Source organism: Alosa alosa, chromosome 13 (genome assembly GCF_017589495.1).
Source record: "Alosa alosa isolate M-15738 ecotype Scorff River chromosome 13, AALO_Geno_1.1, whole genome shotgun sequence".
Taxonomy (NCBI): Eukaryota; Metazoa; Chordata; class Actinopteri; order Clupeiformes; family Clupeidae; genus Alosa; species Alosa alosa.
In genome coordinates this window covers 19,275,881-19,297,227 of record NC_063201.1, presented here as the reverse complement: position 1 = coordinate 19,297,227, position 21,347 = coordinate 19,275,881, and the positions used below count along the sequence as shown (strand labels likewise).

General features: G+C 41.0%; 1 protein-coding gene across 1 annotated transcript; it reads right to left on the bottom strand.

Moving 5' to 3' along the window:
* Positions 1 to 9,046: 9,046 nt before the first annotated feature.
* Positions 9,047 to 20,265, bottom strand: LOC125306500 (ribonuclease ZC3H12A). The gene is made up of 7 exons (XM_048261916.1): positions 20,175 to 20,265; positions 19,036 to 19,482; positions 16,001 to 16,140; positions 13,710 to 13,944; positions 12,731 to 12,837; positions 11,304 to 11,794; positions 9,047 to 11,220 (listed from the first exon to the last, which is right to left on the bottom strand). Exons 2-7 carry the CDS (start codon positions 19,446 to 19,448, stop codon positions 10,522 to 10,524), a joined length of 2,085 nt encoding a protein of 694 aa, XP_048117873.1. The 5' UTR covers positions 19,449 to 19,482; positions 20,175 to 20,265; the 3' UTR covers positions 9,047 to 10,521.
* Positions 20,266 to 21,347: the final 1,082 nt, after the last annotated feature.

The following is a 21,347-nucleotide window of genomic DNA, read 5'->3' as shown; positions in this document are numbered from 1 at the left end:
TGCATCTAGGTTGCATCAGTTTCTTAAAGCTGAGCTGTGCTTAAATTATTCAATACATCATTCCATAACAGGCCAAATATAAAATAAATATAAATATTAAATATAGCCCAGACATCTAAATATTAGATGATCAGATGATTTACAGTTCTATGTAATATGTCATGTTTCATGTTTTGTAATGTTTCATACAGTGATTCAGGTCTACTGCTGTGAATAGGCTAAATACAACTTTGATTTTTTTTTTATAGCCTACTACTGTATAGTTAACTTTGGCCTTGGTGCCCTGACATGTGGCCTTTGTGCCCCCACCAAATATGCCCAACTGAAGGCCAAGTGGCCTTGCCCTAAAATGGTGAAATTTCAAGCCTGGGCCTAACTGTTGATTATTAATTGGGGTGATATTAAATCATGAATATGAAAACTGACATGTTTTTATGGTCTTGGTCTCGACTCGGTCTCGACTCCTAAAGGACTCGGTCTCGACTCGGACTTGCTTCCTCAAAGACTCGGTCTTGACTCGGACTCGACCCTTCAAAGACTCGGTCTCGTCTCGGACTCGGCATAGGCGGTCTCGTCCCCATCACTAGCTATATCACCATGGTATTATGGTGTCAACCAAACCTGAGGGGTATTTCACAAAACCTAGATAAAGGATTAAGCTGGGATTTTTTGGTTATCCTGGATGAATTTAGCCTAGACTTGGTTTCACAAAAGAGATGGCACATAAGTTACCATGGGGATTTATTCTCTGCACCTAGCCTGGTCCCGACCAGGCTAACAGCCAAGCTAAGTTAATTCTAATGGTAATTATGTTGTCTTATTGGTTCAGCTTGCTGTCATTGACATCAGACCTCTGTGCTCATTTTTAAAGAGCTTTATTCCATTTATAAACTATTTGCTAAATGTAAATGTAAGCTAGGGTATGCTGTGACACGAAAGTGGATTTGTTTTAGTGTCGCTATATCACCATGGCATCTTATGCTGTCAACCAAACCTGGTCGGGAGGAGGTTATGTGCTAAATTATAGCTCAAATCGTGTAATCTACCGCCCACTGACCAATCAATTGTCTTAAAATCAAAGTTATCTCACGTGTAGTATTCTGTCATATATTTTACAGGTGGAGCTCCGCCTCTACTAACATTTTGGATCTCGAATGTGCTTTAATAGTGCTGTGCGTGCAAATATCCCACTGTGGACGTGCATACCATACAACAACTGATGACAATTGATTTATTTGATGTTATAGGTTAGACACAAAAAATGACCGCAGTGTAGATTAAGCTATCGCTCATGAATGCGGAAGTAATTGTTTTTAAATAGAGGCGGTCTTGTGCGTCTCCACGTTTCACGATTGGCCAACGTCATCCCAACACCGAGAACGCGAACAGATCTGAGCTGAAATCCTAGTTTGACAAATATATCACATAACTGCTATCGTAGTATCACTTAACGCATACCCCTGAGTCAAGGCTTTGTCAAGCCTCGATATGTCTACATAGCCTAGATATGTCTAACGTGCTTCGTAGTATACCCCACTGGCTTGACATAGTCGCTCCTACTGATCCTGGATTGGCGTTAGTGAAATGAGTTGAGCTAGGATGACCAGTGGGGTGTACTACGAATCTCGATTAGTGGGTTAGCGAGGTATGTTGCGCTCAAAGCCAGGCTATGCTGTGACACGAAAATGGATCTGTTTTAGTGTCGCTATATCACCATGGTATCTTATGCTGTCAAACAAACCTGGTCGGGAGGAGGTTATGTGCTAAATTATAGCTCAAATCGTGTAATCTACCGCACACTGACCAATCAATTGTCTTAAAAATGAAGTTCTCACGTGTAGGATTCTGTCATATATCTTACAGGTGGAGCTCCGCCTCTACTAACATTTTGGATCTCGAATGCGCTTTAATAGTGCTGTGCGTGCAAATATCGCACTATGGACGTGCATACCATACAACAACTGATGACAATTGATTTATTTGATGTTATAGGTTAGACACAAAAAAAGACCGCAGTGTAGATTAAGCTATCTCATGAATGCGGAAGTAATTGTTTTTAAATAGAGGCGGTCTTGTGCGTCTCCACGTTTCACGATTGGCCAACGTCATCCCAACACCGAGAACGCGCACAGATCTGAGCTGAAAGCAATAAGCAGTGTAGGGTACGCATGTCCAAACAATTTTTACAGGTGCTTGATCAAAACTTAACAAACTAAAAAAATCAAAAGAAGGATCACACTTCAATGTTTCCGGAACCTTTAATTCGGCAACGTTTCAATCTTATAGATCATCGTCAGGTGTGCCCAGTGTGAAGATCCTTTCTTTTGATTTGTATCCTGGAGAGAAACATTCCTGACCTTTTGTATGTCAAGATAAGAGGCAGACGGGACTCATCATCAAACACTGTTTTGCATAAAGTACTAGTATGCTGCGTTGTCTGCTGACTGATTGTTAGTGGATTTGCACATTCCTTAAAACAACATACCAGCCACAGAAATGTTTCAGGACATGCAAACGTGTTTTGGCCTGTTACTTCATCTGAAATCTAGGTCAGTCCATTCATTCAACAGGGTATGAATGAGTTGGTAATTGAGGTTGTGTAAAACAGTAGGCTAAGGGCTAGTCCACACATACGAAACCGATCTTTTTTTCCTCCATCTTCCCTGAAACCGTATCAAGAATATTTGCGTCCAAACGGATCCATCTCAACACGACTCAACACGTTACTTCATACCCCAGGCCTATAGGTGGCACTGTTTCTTTACAGAAATTGACCAAAGTTTGTGCTTTACAAACAGACAGAATAGGCTATGACGAAATGGCTAGTGTAAGGAAACCAGAATTGTTTCTGTGGACTGATGGTGAACTGTCAACTGTAGTCAACTGTAAAACTAATAAACTTTATTTTACGGTTTGTGAAGGGTGCAGTCCCGTCCTTTATTTGGCTAACGCAGGTAGGCCTACTAATCACCTTTACTTTCTTTGGTTGTTGGATAGTCCGTGATTCACATTAGTTTTGGCTATCACCGCAATTAGGCTACTAAACGCAAGGCTTACCCAAGTTCTAGGCTATTCTGTCGCCACATTTATAATATTGCTATAAAACCTTTGTTAGTAACAGTCAATACGTTTGCCTGCATCAAATCGCGCATTTGCATTCAGTGTGCTACCATTGGCTTAACGTGAGTTCTAAGCGTCTTTGTATGCTTATATCTGATTTCACTCGACTGAATGCATGTATATATGTTGTAAGACATGTAAAATAAATGAATGACACTGGCACTACGCACAAATTAATGTAGCCTAAACTTACACCGCACTTTCCTAAAAACTTAAGTTCTCTCGCGTCACTGACAGTAGAATGCATTAAAAAACACCGGGAAAAAACAGTGTTCAGTCCAAGTCATAAGCTATCGGCGCTGCGCAGCACCAGTTGTGATATTTATCTTACGGAGTGTAATCGTAGGTAATGTCATGTATGAAAACTAGTATTGTTAGGCAATACTATGTGCAAGTCCAGGGCAGCTGAGGTGTGGCGATGACATCATCGATCACATAAGCAGGATGTCTGCGGTATCGCTGTCTAAAACGAACTCAAACGGGCTACGGTTTCAGATTTCTCCACTCTGGGACCAGGTTTCAGAAATGTGCGGTTTTGGGCAGTGCGTTTACAGGATTCGTTTGGACGCTCGGCCAAGACGAAGCAAAAGACGCTTGTCATCCTTTGATGAATGTGCTGTTTGTATAAATCTCTTTATAGTGCAAACAGACATCAAAAATGTAATACAATTTTACTTTTTTATTTGGTGACAAAATAAATAAAATAAAGTGTATGGTTTTAAGAAAAGGTCTATACAGTAGTAGGTTTTCATGGGAGGCCATACAATAAATTAATATTTTCTGGTCATATAATTATAATATCATGAAAAAGTTGATTTATGTCAGTAATTCCAGTAAAAAAGTGAAACTTGTATAATGTATGCATTCATTCCACACAGACTGATATATTTCAAGTGTTTATTTCTTTTAATTTTGATGATTATAACTGACAACTAATGAAAACCCCAAATTCAGTATCTCAGAAAATTAGAATATGAAAAGGTTCAATATTAAAGACACCTGGTGCCACACTCTAATCAGCTAATTAACTCAAAACACCTGCGAAGGCCTTTAAATGGTCTCTCAGTCTAGTTCTGTAGGCTACACAATCATGGGGAAGACTGTTGACTTGACAGTTGTCCAAAAGACGACCATTGACACCTTGCACAATGAGGGCAAGACACAAAAGGTCATTGCTAAAGAGGCTGGCTGTTCACAGAGCTCTGTGTCCAAGCACATGAATAGAGAGGCGAAGGGAAGGAAAAGATGTGGTAGAAAAAAGTGTATAAGCAATAGGGATATCTGCATGCTGGAGAGGATTGTGAATCAAAAATGTGGGGGAGATTCACAGAGTGGACTGGAGCTGAAGTCAGTGCTTCAAGAACCACCACGCACGGCCCCGGCCGTGGCGCAACTGGCTGGGGCGCCTGCACTGTACGCCGGTGACCTGGGTTCGATTCCCGCCCCGTGGTGCTTTCTGGATCCCACCCCTGCTCTCTCTCCCACTCACTTCCTGTCATTCTCCACTGTCCTGTCATTAAAGGCATAAAAAGGCCAAAAATATACTTAAAAAAAAAGAACCACCACGCACAGACGTATGCAAGACATGGGTTTCAGCTGTCGCATTCCTTGTGTCAAGCCACTCTTGAACAAGGGACAGCGTCAGAAACGTCTCGCCTGGGCTAAAGACAAAAAGATCTGGACTGCTGCTGAGTGGTCCAAACTTATGTTCTCTGATGAAAGTAAATTTTGCATTTCCTTTGGAAATCAAGGTTCCAGAGTCTGGAGGAAGAGAGGAGAGGCACAGAAGCTACGTTGCATGAAGTCCAGTGTAAAGTTTCCACAGTCAGTGATGGTTTGGGATGCCATGTCATCTGCTGGTGTTGGTCCACTGTGTTTTCTGAGGTCCAGGGTCAACGCAGCCGTCTACCAGGAAGTTTTAGAGCACTTCATGCTTCCTGCTGCTGACCAAATTTATGGAGATGCAGATTTCATTTTCCAACAGGACTTGGCACCTGCACACAGTGCCAAAGCTACCAGTACCTGGTTTAAGGACCATGGCATCCCTATTCTTAATTGGCCAGCAAACTCGCCTGGCCTTAACCCCATAGAAAATCTATGGGGTATTGTGAAGAGGAAGATGTGATACGCCTGACCCAACAATGCAGAAGAGCTGAAGGCCACTATCAGAGCAACCTGGGCTCTCATAACACTTGAGCACTCCGTGCCTCGCCACATTGCTGCAGTAATTCAGGCAAAAGGAGCCTTAACTCCTTTTAGTATTGAGTGCTGTACATGCTCATACTTTTCATTTTCATACTTTTCAGTTGAACATTTCTAAAAAAACGTTTTTTGTATTGGTCTTAAGTAATATTCTAATTTACCGAGATACTGAATTTGAGATTTTCATTAGTTGTCAGTTATAATCATCAAAATAAAAGAAATACACATTTTAAATGTATCAGTCTGTGTGTAATGAATGAATATAATATACAAGTTTCACCTTTTTAATGGAATTACTGACATAAATCAACTTTTTGATATTCTAATTATATGACCAGCACCTAGCCTGGCTAGCGCCACCACTTCTCAATGAGACGTGGTCTGGGAACCAAACGTTAATTTTCTCGTATTTGAAAAAAATGCCCAGATCCGTTTATTGGGTGCCACAGATGTCTATCAAATGTGTCTGTGCATAGCTCATCATAGAGCTGGTAAGTCCCGCCCATCCGCTAAACCCCCAGTGGACCTCTAGATAGAGTGGTGAAGTCCCGCCCCTTCTTCTCCCGGTCCATGGGACCTATCTTTCAAAAAATTATGAACAGGAGTTAATGGAGAGATAACAATAATTTTTTGGTCCAGTTTGAATTGTGCCACAAATTTCACATATGATGTGTGTGAATTTAAAAGATAATTTTTCATGTCAAGAAAGTACTGTTGTTCGATAGACTTCAAAAGTGTTGTTGGTTTTGTGCGAATCCACTCAGTGGACTACATCTCTCGTCTCGAACGATGTAGCTTCTACGTCACCAACGTAATGAAACGATAAGAGCTGTTATGCTAGTTAACGGTTGCATCTTGCTGCCTGCTATGTCACTTAACAGTATGTAATGTACAGTCTATGGACGAATACAAGTTACCTGATGTGTTTAATCCTCTGACTCATGGTATTTTCTTCGGCAAGGAAAGCCCAATTAAGACCTGTTGCTGGTATGCTTGTACAATCTAGTGTGGCTGTGAATGAGCTAACGTCCCTAGCGCGACTGATGGGTTTGTAGTCATTGGAATTACGATCTTTCACAATGTTGTAATTCAATAGTTACGAAACAAACTGCAAATGTCTTTACATGAAAAATTGTCTTTAAAATGGACAAGCATCATATGGGTAATTCAAGGCACAAGTCAACCGGGACCAGAAAATAATTTCTTTTTCGCCATAGACTGCCGTTCAAATTTTTTTGAAAGATAGGTCCCATGGAGGCAAACGGAAGGGGCGGGACTTCACCACTCTATTGAAACATCGTCAATGCAAGTGAATGTGAGAAAATAATTATTTTCTGGTCCCGTTTGAATTGTGCCATGAATGTGAACATATGTTGTCTGTGAATTTTTAATATAATTTTCCATGTTACGAGTTTGACAGTATATTATATGATTCTTCGGCTATCAGTTGTGGAAAAGACATAACGAGAAAGACTACATGTCGCCTGTGACGTGAGCTAGCTCTAATCGCTAACATTAACTGAGATGCTAGTTTTTGTAACGGCAGGAATAAACACACATGGTAACAAAAATATTCGAAACATGTCTAGCTTCACTCAACACATTAACACTATGATACAGTGTGATTGTAAAGTTGTATGGTTCACTGTGTTCAAAGTCGATCTTAATAACCCTCTACATCTCGACCAACTGATGGTTGTTATGGGAAACTAGTTCGCTGTCGTCTAGCGGAAAGTTGTAGTCCACAAAGTGCTCTCACACAAAGTTTAACCGCATCAAACTTCTACCCGCTCAATTGTAGCAATCTTTACACGAAAATTTATATTAAAATTCACAGACAACATATGTTCACATTCATGGCAAAATTCAAACGGGACCAGAAAATAATTATTTTCTCACATTCACTTGCATTAACGATTTTTCAATCTAGAGGTCCAGCGGGGATAGCGGAAAGGGCGGGACTTACCAGCTCTATTGCAGAGCCCGTCTACGGAGAGCCTTGCCACTCCATATTAAAGGGAAACTTGGCAGGATTTCCCCCTCTGCTGGAGAAATTGTGCATTATGCTATTTCAAACTGTGGAAAAAGGTAACGATAAAGCACATGGATTTGTTTACAAGCTAGCAAAACGGTTAGCATAGGTTCGGCAGACAATGTGGATGTTACAAGGTAAGAAACACGATTTAAAACGAGTTTCTTGTTTCTCACTTCTCTTTCCGGGACGGTAGTCTCAATGTTGCAAGGTTGGTTTTCCACCTGGGGACGCTAGGGGCAGCGGGAAAAGTCACCATTTTCCATGGAACAGGTCATTTAACCATCCAAATGATTTCTAAACAGGTTTATTACGTTGAAATAGTTGCCAAGTTCCCCTTTAAGTCCCATTGTACCGAATTTTGGATGCAGTTCCACCAGAGTTCCACTGGGGGCGATCGCCATGAGTGTAGAATGAATGGGAGTCAATGGAGCTAGACGGCTAAATTTGTCTCTTTCACCTGATTGCCGTTGACAAATCTCAGATTTGATTGTAGTTTGTATAACTTCAACATGGGTTATAGGTCAAAAGTTGAATGAACGAGTACTTATGTCCTTTTGATTTCTTACAGGTTGGGTCGTTGTTGCACATAACACGCTAGCATTGTGCTAATGAATGACGTCATTGACACATTTGAAAGGCTTTTTAGAACAATTAAGTGACTTTAAAAAATATAATACTCAACCAAGTGTATTTTCTTTGCCTCCCCTTTCGAATACAATACTCAAATTACTTTAAAAAAAAATTATATCCCGAGAAAAGTGGATTTTGAGGGGTACAGCTCCATAGACCTCCATGCATTCTGCACTCATGGACTAGCGCCCTCATGTGGAACCACAGAAGGAACTGCAACCAGTTCAGAAACCGGAAGTTTTCCGAGAGTGGCAGTTCTCCCCTTATTAGACATTCTCTGTCTATTGTCTTGTCTTGCTTTCCCCCTTGTTCTGGGATTGGTCCCCTCTCAGGCGAAAATTTGCTCCATGGTCTCCAGGCTGCCTTAGCAGCGTGAATCAAATCGCGCGCAAGGCAGCATGGGAACACCCAGGCTAACCAGCACCTGTATGTGTTCGGACAATGCTGGCATAGCCCTTTCTAGTGCCCTCTGGTGGCCAGCTCTATGCCACTGCAAATGGAGCTGGCATACGGAAATATTTTATTCAGTCTTGTCTGACAATAAGGCATCATCACATATAAGGATAATTTAAATGTCCCCTTTTTGAGATTTAAAAATATTCTCCTAGCCCACATGTCCACCTGACGAGCAGGTGATAACTTCCTTTTGAGTTTCCAAGAATAGTGGCTTGAAAAAAAAAAAAATGGTTTTGCATAACAACTTTCCCAAACAAGAGCCAGCATTTCCTTCCTACTAACTGGGGGAAAAGTGTTCTGTTTAGTTCCAGGAAAAGGATAGGTTGAAATGGTGCTTGATATGGAAATACTTACCGGTAATAGTTTAAGCCTCCATAATTGTGTCTACATTTGGACTATTTACATTTGGATTATTTCATATCCATCTGAGGTCCTGTACCTCCATGCATTTTATTTTCCTATAACTTACAGATGAAACCATGGAAACCAAAACCATACTAAGTATATTGTTTGTATTTCTTTTAAGTAATCAGGCTTCACTTTAAAGTCAATCACACCACAGAAACTACACATTTTACATTGGATTGAGTTTAATTGGTTTAATTTTGATAGTGCACATACAGTGCATTCCAGAGAACTTATTCAAGTCATACAGTCATAACCTTATGCGTGAGAACTTTGTTTAACAAGGATTATTTTGTAAATACAGTACACTGTATTGATGCTTACTAACACACACACTTAAAATGTGCCATCATATCATGGCTATAAAAAGTGAGAAATGGTAAGACAAATTATTAAAATTAAGACTGTCTAAAAAGTCCATTCCCTGAATATTTTCTCTGCCCAGAAGTGTCAGAAAAATAGGAGACAGAAATAAAACTCAGGATTTATTTATACTATTCTATAATTAAGTAAAATATTTGTTCAGTTTCAAATAGATATCACATTTCAACTTGAGAAAAGTGTGTGTGATGTAAATCCTGTTTGGTGTATACATAACACCATACCAACAACCAGCACCACATTAGCCACAAAGGGGCGAATTCTCCCATTCACGTGTAAATCGAGCCGACATCGAGCAATATGCTGTTTCACCTTGTAGTGGCCCTCGACCTTAATACAGCCCTCAGGAGCACGTAGCTGAAAAGGTGTTTAAGTCAGTGGCAGAATGCGCGCAAGAGTTGTATAGATAAGAAACGCCCACACTCTTAAAACGAATGTGTGGAAAACAACACAACTTGCGTTGTTTTTAACACATATCTGTGTCCAGATAGGGACAACACAGTTTGTGTTGTCTCCTTTTTTATGTGTTCCACAACATGAGTTGAAAACAACACAACTTGCATAGTTTTTTTTAACACATTCTCTTGTGTCCAGATAGGGACAACACATTCATTTTAAGAGTGCAGATTTTGGGGTTGCTCCTCCTAAAACGTGTAACTCCCTCCATCGCGCAAATGACAGATTTAAGTAAAGGGGAGAATTCCTGCAGGCTAAAAAGCGCTTAGTTACACACTTTTTTTTTTACTTACGCACCCTTACGCACATGGGAGAATTCATCCCTAAGTAGTTAAGTGCTATTTGGATATGTATAACATGATTTTTACATGTTCATTTATGACAGTACATGTTTATTTGTTGACTTTGAATGCCTTGTACTTTAAAATACAATTCATACCCGACAAGATACAATATGTATCAACAATTCAGCCCTTGCTACTCGCTACACAGTTATCATACCAAGTGCAAAGGCAAATTTATAAGGCAAGTGTGCACAATAGTCTTTACAAAAAAGACCACTTTACTGTTCAATTAGACAAACAAAGAAATGGCATATAATGATCATATAACATTACTTGCCAAAGACTGATGGCTACTGAGATCACCTGGGCTGAAAAGCCCAACATAAAGAAATACTCATACCGTAGTTCTAGTAGTCTTTGTGTCACATTGGACCTTGGTTCTTTGGTGTATTTGGCCACAAATACTTTGTAGTGCCATGGGAAAGGAAAATAAAAAATAGATAGAATAGTGAAAAAAAGACAGAAAATAGAAAAGTGGCAGTGAAGTCTTCCTTAGAGCATTTCTCCTTTTGACTTGAGGGTGAGAATCTCCGCCGCCAGTCTCTGGGCATCCTTCAGGTGCGGGTGCATGCTCATGACTCGGTCCACCTGGTACGGGTTGAAAATGGCGTGCAGCTTCTTGCGCATCTCCTCCCTCTCTGGGTCCAAGCTGACCGGCGGTGGCTGTGCTTGCGCTGGCGGGCCGGCGTAAGCTTCGGGCCACACCTGCAGCTGGTGCTGGTAGCAGTGAGCAGGCCCTGCGAGGCTAGCCAGACGCCTGGCCTCTGGAAGACTGCAAGGGCTCAGTACGCCCCCCGGCAACCACAGCAGGGATTCTGACCAGCAGCTCTTCTGGCCTCGGCCTACCTGTCCTCCTCCTCCTCCTCCTCCTCCTCCTTCTCCGAGCTGGATGTTGCTGGGTAGGCTGTTGTGGTGCATATGGGAAGGCTGAGGATACTGAGGGGGCTCATACCTGCAGGTGGGGTGGTATGGAGGACAACCAACTGGACTGGAGTAGCAGGACTGCAGGAGGTGCGGCAGTGGTGGCGGCGGGGCAGCCATGTGGGGGCAGCAGGCCAAACAGTCAGAAGGTGCTTCCAGAAGGCTTGGGAGCCTGGCCTGGCCACAGCATATGTCCTTAGGGTGCTGCTGGTGCTGGTACTGCTGGTGCTGGTGGTGTTGCTGCTGGTGGTGTTGCTGCTGGTGGTGGTGGTGCTGCTGCTGCTGCTGGTGTTGCTGATGCTGCTGGTGTTGCTGATGTTGCAGCTGTTGGTGTTGCTGCTGCATCTGCTGGTGTTGGTGTTGGTGCTGGTGTCTGAACCCAGGCCTGAGTCTGCACTGAAGACAGAGGCCGGGTCAGTGGCGAAGGGGGAAAGCAGGCTGGTCCACTCCGGTACTGAGTGGCCACCACTGGAGCTGCTGCTGTTGGAGGACAGCGTTCTGCTAGAAGCTGCTCCATCCCACCAGTGCTTCTCACCTCCATGACCCTTGAGGAGGGGCCGCCCGCAGGGGTCAAGGGTGAGGGAGTACTGCAGCTGCTGCTCCAGCGAGGGGGAGCTCGTTCCGGAAAAAAGACTTGTGCCAGAAACTGCAGCACATTCTCTAGCTGTGCTCGTCCCAAATGTAGGGCTCCCCCTTTGTGTCAGACTGGCACCTCTGCCACCCTCCTTCTGGGTGGTGGTGAGTCTGGCATTCTCCCGCAGCTCGTCTGCCAGCGCTCGCTGGGATTGGTTGGCACGCTCCGGATGGTGGAACTTGCACTTCATGCCATAAGTGCACTTCTTTCCTGTAGGGCAAAACAAGCAGATACATTACTGTGGTTTTGTTCTTGAAAGCAATGATGCATCAAAGATCCTTGATTACCGCTTGAACCCTCTCTGGATACATGTTTGTGACATGTTAACCGTGTGTTATTACACGGCTATTCATAATGCTGCAGAATGCTCCATTCACTTGAATGGGCCTTCCCAATGTTCGGTGGTCTGCTAATTCTCAATAACAGACCGCTGCTAAGTATAACAGACCGCTGTCAAGGAAAATGGGCTTTGTGCTTCTAATTTACGTCTTTCATATTACTGCGCAAGGCTTTTTATTCAAAAGTGAAAGCAGACAGTTGATCAGCTGTGTTGAATGTTTGATTCAAGTTCAGCGTGTGCTGTTGCAAACTATTTGTTTCTCACCAAAAGCCACAATGAAACGGTAACAAATAGGCTATAGTCTAGGCTATGTAGGCTAAAGAGTCACATCGTGGGGAGTTTATTGTTTCGTTTTGGCATGTAGCCGTGTAATAAGGGGGATAATGTATAGAATGCCGGTCATTATTGGGAAAATAAGTCCCTACAGGGCGGAACCAGACCCCTCCGGTTCGCCCTGTCGGGACTTATTTTCCCAATAATGACCAGCATTCTATACATTATCCCTTACTTCTTGTATGACACCCTACATGAAAAACAGAACTGAGGCATTAGAAAGTGTTCTTGTTTTTGTCTAATTGTCTGTTGAGAAATGCTTTAAAAAAAACTAAAACATTAGACTTGGCAATAACTTAACTATTAAATATAACATTAGAGATGAACACGCAAGTAATGGACCTAACGGAAAAGAAATTGGTTGTCTATTCAACATACTGTTGCTGTTGTCTCTAGCAAATTTTTCCCACATAGGAGCTTATTCAATATAAGAATTAAGTCACTTCTAAATTGACAGTGGGAAATTACTTTACCATAAGGGCAAAGCTGACGTTTGTTCTCTGGCAGTATCGGCTTCTTCCTTAGGAAGTTGTCAAGATTGGGACCATGGCGACCGAGAGGGTCATCAGGGGGCATAAACCTAGAAATCACAAAGTCAGAAAAGTCAATGAGTATCAGATGAACATAATTTATTAACAGTAATTCCACTACTTTTGACAGTAACAAACATGTAACTAATTATCTTTTAAAATCAAGTAACACTTATTGTTTTTAATGAAATTTAAATGGGCTTGTTCACATGGAATATGGGCAAGACAAGCAGACAAACACAGCCTGTTCCCTTGTTTTAACAACGCTCGACCTTACAATGGCGCAGTGAATCGATCAATCAGCATAAATAACCCCACGATGTCTGACAGTTTGGGAAATGTGAGCTTTGATGATTTTTTTTCTCTCCTTGAGAAATAGGCTATAGTCATGAGTTCTAGTCTATGTGCAGGTGTGAGAAATGTATCCATATCAAGTGGAGGACCCAGTGTTAGCGAAGCTGACTGAGGAGCCACTCCATCCAAACAGCCGAGGCTTCATTTCAAACAGCAGACATGTGCACAGTCTATAATCTAGATGGGGCTAAACAGACTGATTGCTTTCAAACTCATGTAGAAAAGTAGAGATTCAAAAGACAATAACAACAACCATCACAATGAAGTCAAAGTAGTGGCAAGTTGGAGCAAAGGTAAAGCTCCAGGTAAAGTGAGCTAAGCAGAAGAGCGCTAAGCAAAAAATGCTTAGACAAAGGAGGGTTCTCCGCACTTCTGTCGTTTGGCGACAATCCGGTGCAACCAGGCTAGGACAGATATTTTAGAGAGAAGGAGAGACGCCAGTGCAGCTCAGATGTCTTCTTAATTTTCTTTATTCTTTAGTAAAAGGTGCAGAACATTATTAAACTTTGACTAACGTTTCGATGTAGTCACATCTTCATCAGAGTCCTAGTCCCCAACAAATGCTTACTTGTCGTTGACGAAAGAGTACATGAGCAGTCGCTCCTCAATGCAACGCTTCCATTCTGGCTTCTCACTCTGCAGGTCACGATAAGTGTCGTTGGAGACGATTACACCGTCCAGTTCATGGGCCAGCTTCACAATGAAGCGGTCATCGTAGCAGACCACTCGTTTGCCCCCTACACGCCTTGATGGAGTGAACACCACAATCTTCTGCTTCTCCAGTTTGCTTAGGATGTGCTGATCTAAATAGAGACAAAATGGAGTTATGTACTTGGACATAATGATAATGATCCAATGGAATGATGGTAGTCTGGGATGACATGTTGCCATATGGTGCATTTATGTTCACATTTACTTTATTACATCAAATACCTTCATAATTTCATGCTGCTTCACTTTTCTGCTAGTACCGGTACAACTTCTGTACATTTTGTATATTTTCCTGACAATTCCTTTCCAGCCCTTTAATTATTTTAAGGAATTGTCCATTAAAAAAAGTGAAGTTGTCTGTATAAACATTCAAAGTCTTGGAAATTGGCAGAAAACTACATGTACATCTTTCTTTCTGGCAGATGTTTTTTTAGTGTTGAGTAGAATGAATATGAGTGATATACTTCCATGTTCAAAAATTCCTACTCTATTGGTGACCTCAATAATGCCTATTAGTACTAAATGCATAATGCCGCTGGGATTTAATTGACAGTTTTTTTGTTTGGGCCAAACATAATCACGCCATCTCAACCACAATTGGGTATACAGAGCATGATGTTGTAAATTCCATCCATGTGTGGTTTCTACTCCTGTCAGACATGTTTGTATGCTGTGGGCCATAATTCCTAAATGGGACACACCGGTTGTCACCTGTCTGTAAAGTCCACACCTTCTGAACTTTGTCATGTGAACGTCAAGGACTTCAAGGTATGTCTCGGGACACTTTTTTACACACAGAAGACAAAGCCCCGTATTCACACCGCAGAACAAAGGCACCTTTCTAATGAAAAGGTGCAGGAACCAAACAAAAAAAGGCAAAATAGACTGATGGACTTGGATGAGATCAAAAATTCCTTCAGCAAACTGCCTGCCTTTGTCACATGAGAGAGAGTGAGGAGTGGGTGTGTGAGAAAAAAAAAAAATACTCCAATACTTCCTGCTAAGGGAATTTCCCTCTATGGGCCTCTATGTTTCCTGGTACTCAGATTGACTTGTCAAAGGCAACCTTTGCATTCTTGCATTACACTTAGAGGTCTCAGAGGAGTTCACTTGTTCAACAATTACAGGGCATATCACAACAACCTTACCACTGATGTAAAACATTATTAAAAAATCAATTAAAACTGATGAAAATAACTACAGAAATATAATTCTTCATCAAGAACTGACAGATGTTTGAACCCTGATTATTCGAGGGAGCTGTGTAAAAAATTGAATGGTAAACCATGGTGTGCAAAGCCAGCAAAAAGGCACACACCTAACAAATGTCACAGAAAACTGTTTTGGCCACTAAATCTCACCAAAGAAAGGAATCTGCTGTTACTTTTGTCTCAGGTTGTTACTTGTTACCAAATCGTCTTACCTGATTCACCTGCACCTCATGGTCTTGTGGTCCTATTTGCTCATAATGTCAGTTTATTTTAAACCCTGTTCTTTGTCTTTATCTTTGCTTAGTCTTTGTGAGTTCCTATATTTCTTAAGCTGTAAACCTCCTGCAGTAATTCTCTGTCTTGCTGGATTTTGCCTTGGTATGACCTGGACTGGTTAAGGTATCTCTTTTAAATAATTGTTTGCCTTGATTTTTGGACTTGGATTTGCACCTTTTGTACATTTATTTTCATTGTTTGTTTCTAATTTTTTACATTGATCTTCTGAGCTTTGGATTTTTGTATTTATTGTTTGAAATAAATTCCATTAAACTTTACTTTGTCTGCCTTGCATTTGAGTCTCTGTTCTCCCATCTCTGGTGGTTAAAATGTCAATTTGCCACTCTGTTTGACAACAACAACATTGCCAACTGTCTTAATTATTTCAAAAACATCATGTGTAAACATTTCCTGTCAAAAATGTGAGTTCTCAGAAATGACACCGTCAAGTGGAATAATCTCAGAGCCATTGACTGGAATTTCAAAAAGAAATCAGATGATGACGCGCAGCAGGAATGTGTTTAAATAAGGGAGGGTGTGTGTAGATTCTATTTAACCACAGATTTGTGTGCAACAGTGACACAAAATATAACACCACCATCCAAAAGATCTATACAAAGTCTATTTTACAGGAAGATTATTTTTTGCCCCTTTTCCCCACCTGAGATTGGCACATCAGGTCTGGGTTGTTCCTTCCTCCAGGAGGGCACGAATACCGTGATCTTTTTGTGTCCCCGCTTGAGGAAGTAGTTGACAGCCAGCTCAATTCCCCTGCATGAAAAAACTTCCTTGTTCCCATGACTGGGGGAAGAGAAGGGGAAAAGGGAAAGGAGAGTGAGAGGGGAAATGTGAGGGATTCATTGACAAAATACATATGGTTTACCATAAACGGTACATACAAACACATACACATGCACCTAAGAATTATGTAAATATTCACTAACACATCATGAAACAAGAGCCACAATTCAATTTATTTATTTAGGTTAATCAGAGTGTCTGAACTTTCAGAAGTAGTTAATGACTTTCTTTTTCATTATGGTATGAAAATAAAGTCACACAGAGGCTAAATCCTCTAGTCATTTTTCAACATCGGAAAGACAAGAGAATACATTTAAATAAAAAGAAAGGGTGTTGGTCATGACTCATGAAGGAATGGAGCCAAAAGCCCTTAGGCTTAGTTCTACTGCCTGCCCAGCATTTAGAGCCAGAAGATAGCTGCTAGGGGTGAGATAATTTGCATAAAGCCAATTGACAACGATCTGCTTCAGTGGCTGCCAAAGAAATATAAAGAGAAAAAAAACAACAATAGGGGTGACTGGCTTGAAGCCTTTGGCTTCGGATGTCTGCCCTACAGCTGTTCTCTGCTACATCAGTAACGGACACGTAGAGGGGAAAGGTAAAACCGAACATGATTTGCATGGCCACCATAATTTAGAGAGAATGCCAGTGGAGATAAATAAAAGACCTATTTACATATTAATTTATTTACATAATCATAGTTTACATATGCACTACGATCTGTGAAAAGGGTGAAATGCACTCAAATTATGGAAAATTATTGTATATTGTGCAATCTGCACTGTCATGGTGCAATCTGCCATTCAATTTGTAACTTTTATCCAGAATAAAATAAGACATTTGATTAAAAGTAAGGCCATTTCAAAAGAACGCCCTCTGGGTCTCGAGGATACTAGGAAAGGCCGAGACTTGTGTGATAGATTTGCATATAAGAGTACTGTCCTTTATGCAGACAAGAACAGACTTGTGGACGAGCCAGTCAGGACTGTTGAACTGGTGTAGTTCGACAAATCTTCCAGATTTAACCCAGAATTTACACACAAACACAATTTAGAGGAAAAGAAGAATAGGGATGAGTTTCTGTGTGTGTGTGAAATATATATATATATATATATATATATATATATATACACAGTACCCTCCAGAATTATTGGCACCTCTGCTAAAGTTGACTAAAAACCGGTATAAAAAGACAATCTATTGATTTATTGTAATCTCACAATGAAAAAAATAAGAAAAATCTAACCTTGAAGGGAAGCAAATTTATTTTGAAAAAAAGGAAAATCTTATAAAGAAATAAATATTTTTAACTAAAACACATTGCTCACAATTATTGGCACCCCTGACAAATCTTATATACAAAACCTAACAGAAGCATTTTCCTATCTAATTTCAATGTATTTATTTAGGTTAAGCAGAGTGTCTGAACTTTCAGAAGTAGTTCATGACTTTCTTTTTCATTATGGTATGAAAATAAAGTCACACAGAGGCTAAATCCTCTAGTCATTTTTCAACATCGGAAAGACAAGAGAATACATTTAAATAAAAAGAAAGTGTGTTGGCATTTGTAAGTCAGAGACAACTAGATACTTTGTTGAAAATGCCTATATTTACAGTTAAAACAATGATTAAAAGGTTCTAGGTATCTGGAAATGTGACAAACATGCTTGGAAAAGGAGCCATGGTTATCTCGCCCCCACAAACAGTATGGAGGATGGTAAGATAGGCAAAACATTCCATAAGAACCACTGTTGGAGAGTTACAGACAAAGGTATCATCTTGGAGTCACCAAGTCCCCCAAAAAATCTTCAAAAGTGACCTCACTGCTAATAGATTATTTAGAGGGCACGCCAGGTAAAAGCCTGTCCAGTCATTTAATTACCAATGTAAACAGCAGGAGTTACTGAATGGTACAGTGACTTTGTCTGGAAGTGTGGTCTAGTGTCAGATGAAATTAAAACAGCGCTCTTTGGCTAGAAACACTTTAGGGTTTTTTGGCGTACATAGAAGAATGGCTATACTGAAAAGAACCCCATGCCTAATGAGAATTATGGTGGAGGGGCTGTGCTGTGGGGCTGTTTTTATTCCCAAAGGCCTTGGGAACCTAATTAAGGTGCATGGTATCATGAACACCAAGAAAAACCTGAACATTTTCAAAGGAATCTCTGCCAAGATACTAAAATTGGTCATGATTGGATCATTCATCAGGTCAATGAACCAAAACAAACATCCAGATCAAAACAAATATTGTTTGCTGAACACAAAATCAAGCTTCGGACATTGCCATCTCAGTCCCCTGATCTAAACTCCATAGGAAAACAGTGGGGTGAGTCAAAGAGGAGGATGCACAAGTGTGGACCTAGGAATCTGGACGATCTGTGGAGATTTTGTAAAGACGAACGGTCTTAAATCCCTTGCTTTGTATTCTCCAACTTTATGGGGTTTCATAGGAAAATAGTACAAGCTGTTTTATTGGCAAAGGGAGGCTTAAGAAGGCATTACAAGCAGGGGTGCCAATAATTGTGAGTGACGTGTTTTTGTTAAAAATATTTATTTCTTTATGAGATCTTCCTTTTTCTCAAAATAAATTTGCTTCCCTTCAAGGTTGGATTTTTCCTATTTTTTTTATTATACCGGTTTTCAGTCAACTTTAGCAGAGGTGCCAATCATTTTGGAGGGTACTATATATATATATATATATATGAATGAGAGAGAGAGAGAGAGAGAGAGAGAGAGAGATAGAGAGAGAAAGAGAGAGATGTATGTGTGTGCTTGTGTTGATTTCCATATTACACTTGTAATGACATTATTACATATTTTTACACATACATACTACACCCCCCCCCCCCCCAACACACACACACACACACACACACGTAGTCAGAAACCACTCACCTCATGGCGACATTGCTTCCATCAATAACAATAGGTTTGAGTTCATTTTCTGGCACTTCGTCCTCTTCCTTCTCTTTTGTTACCAGAGGCTGGGTGGCCTTCCCAGGGCTCCTCAGCTCACCGACCTCAGCCACAGTGTCCCTTTCTGGGGTGGGGCTCCTGGAGGCCCTGGTCCTCACCAGCTCCGCCAGCACCGCGTTGGTGTCTGTGCCCATGCCCAGCTTCACCATGGCCGCCTGGATCTGCTTAGGCAAGTAGCCCAGTTTACGAAAGAAGTCCACCTGCAGCTGAAGCTCTGCCATGCTGGTCTGGTTCAGGGGAAGTGGTGAGATCTGACTGGTACAGGCTGGTTCCTGAATCTTGTAGAGGAGTGCAGATCTAGCTCTTGGAGGTAGCTCTGCACCAGGATTCATTGTTCCTGCCAAAGGTTTTCATGGCAGCATTTACCTGGTAAGCGACAAAAAGCTTACATTAGAATTGTGCAAATACTTAACTGATAACTTTTCTGAGAACTTTGACCAGATTTGGGTAAGGTTCTTGAAAGACTGCAGTCTTTTAACTAATGCCCCCACTCAAGCTTTACTCAAAAGACTAGTCTTTTAAAAATCTTCCACAAATCTTGTGATAATCGTATGGTGTAGGGAGGCCTTCATTTGGGCAATGTGTCTAGCTGCTGGTTTTGCCTCAGTAATCTGGTCACCTTAATATAATAGCTCACCACACTGCCACACGGACAAAACCACGTTTTTTGTACTACCAAGATACAGCTTTATTCATTAGGCTAACAAGTTATGATGGTTCAAGCAGCGATCACATAACCTTCCAGTATAGGCCTATAGAATAACACCTGTTCATTCAAACTTGTTACATGTTAGTCCGGGGTTACGCTGCTCACCTATCAGCGAGTGTAGGTTTGATTTTAACGATGGGTAATCCATAAGCTTTTAGTATAGGCCATGACATGTCTACATCATCTAAATAGCCTAAATAAAAAATAAAGGCCTGTGGCCTAATGTTAAGCCGCATGTATTCCAAAATGTTTAAGTTACCGCAACCGGCTCGAAGGCTGTCTGAATGACCAATATGTCAAGTCAGAGCATGTCAGACAAATAATCACACATAAATGCCTCCTGGCCTACCTTTTACTAGAGAAACGATCCTTCTTCATGTCTTTTTGTTTGACTATAACACCTGCATTCAAGCAGGGCTCTAGCAACATTTATTTCCTTGTGGAATCTCCCCTTGGATAGTGAACTTTGCTTCCTGGATGACGTCTACGACACCGCCCTATCACGAGCAAGCAAAAATGAGTCTTTGAGACGCGACACTTTTGGTTCGTTCATGCCACCTGGGAATATCAGGGGCCACCTCCGTGATTACGTTGTTTTTCTCACTGCGATTTCCTGTGCTTTGCTGTCGGAATATATGAAAAACATGGATGCCACAACAAAGGTTAAAACATACTCAAATTTAAATGAACTACGGAGCCCAGGAGGTGTTATTGCAAGATATTTTTGTACATCCAGAGAATGGGCTCATTTTAGTAGTAAATTGTGCGCTCATTCTACTACATTGTGGTCTCTTACTAGATTGTGTGCACAATTTGTGTGCTCGTTTTACTACATAGTGTTGTCATTATACTAAACTGTGATCTCATTTTATTATATTGTGCATTCAATTAAGTAAATCAGGCGCACATTTAAATCGTGTGCACGTTTTACTAAATTGTGCGCTCATTTTACTAAAATTTAAATGAGAGCACAATTCGTAAAAATGAGCACACTATTTAGTAAAATGTGCAAACGATTTAGTAAATTGTGCTCACAATTTATTAAAATGTGCAAAGGATATTGAGAGCACAATTTAGTAAAATGAGTGCACTATTCAGTAAAACGTGCACACTATTTACTAAAATGAGTTCACAATTTACTAAAATGAGTGCATGTTTTCTGAATATACATCCAGCCATAGCTCAGAATTTCACCACATTTGCTAAGATCTTGGTTCTATAGAGTTAGGAATGTGAGTTTTGGGCGCGGTTTCATGATCCTCAAACCCTTCTGACCATTTCAGGTACATTTATAGTAAACAGTAGTCAGTAAACGTTGGTTGTAGTGTTATCCAATTGCGTAGAAGTCCGGAATCAGTCAGTAAACGCTGGTCGTATGTTATCCAATTGCATGCAGAGATATTTTCAAATATATGCTTGGTGCTGTCCCTCCAGTTGGGCCATTTTCATTACTCATAGCCAGACCCAGGGGCGCAGGAGGCACGGGAGACGTGGGGGATATGTCCCCCGCAGTACTGAAGAG

What these genes read in the sequence shown, in the direction of transcription:
- LOC125306500 (XM_048261916.1), bottom strand. Translation starts at nt 19,448, where the DNA reads ATGAATCCTGGTGCAGAGCTACCTCCAAGAGCTAGATCTGCACTCCTC. An exon ending in TACTCTTTCGTCAACGACAA is followed by an intron (nt 12,838 to 13,709) that starts GTAAGCATTTGT and finishes TGTGATTTCTAG; the next exon opens with GTTTATGCCCCCTGATGACC. An exon ending in ACGTCAGCTTTGCCCTTATG is followed by an intron (nt 11,795 to 12,730) that starts GTAAAGTAATTT and finishes TTTGCCCTACAG; the next exon opens with GAAAGAAGTGCACTTATGGC.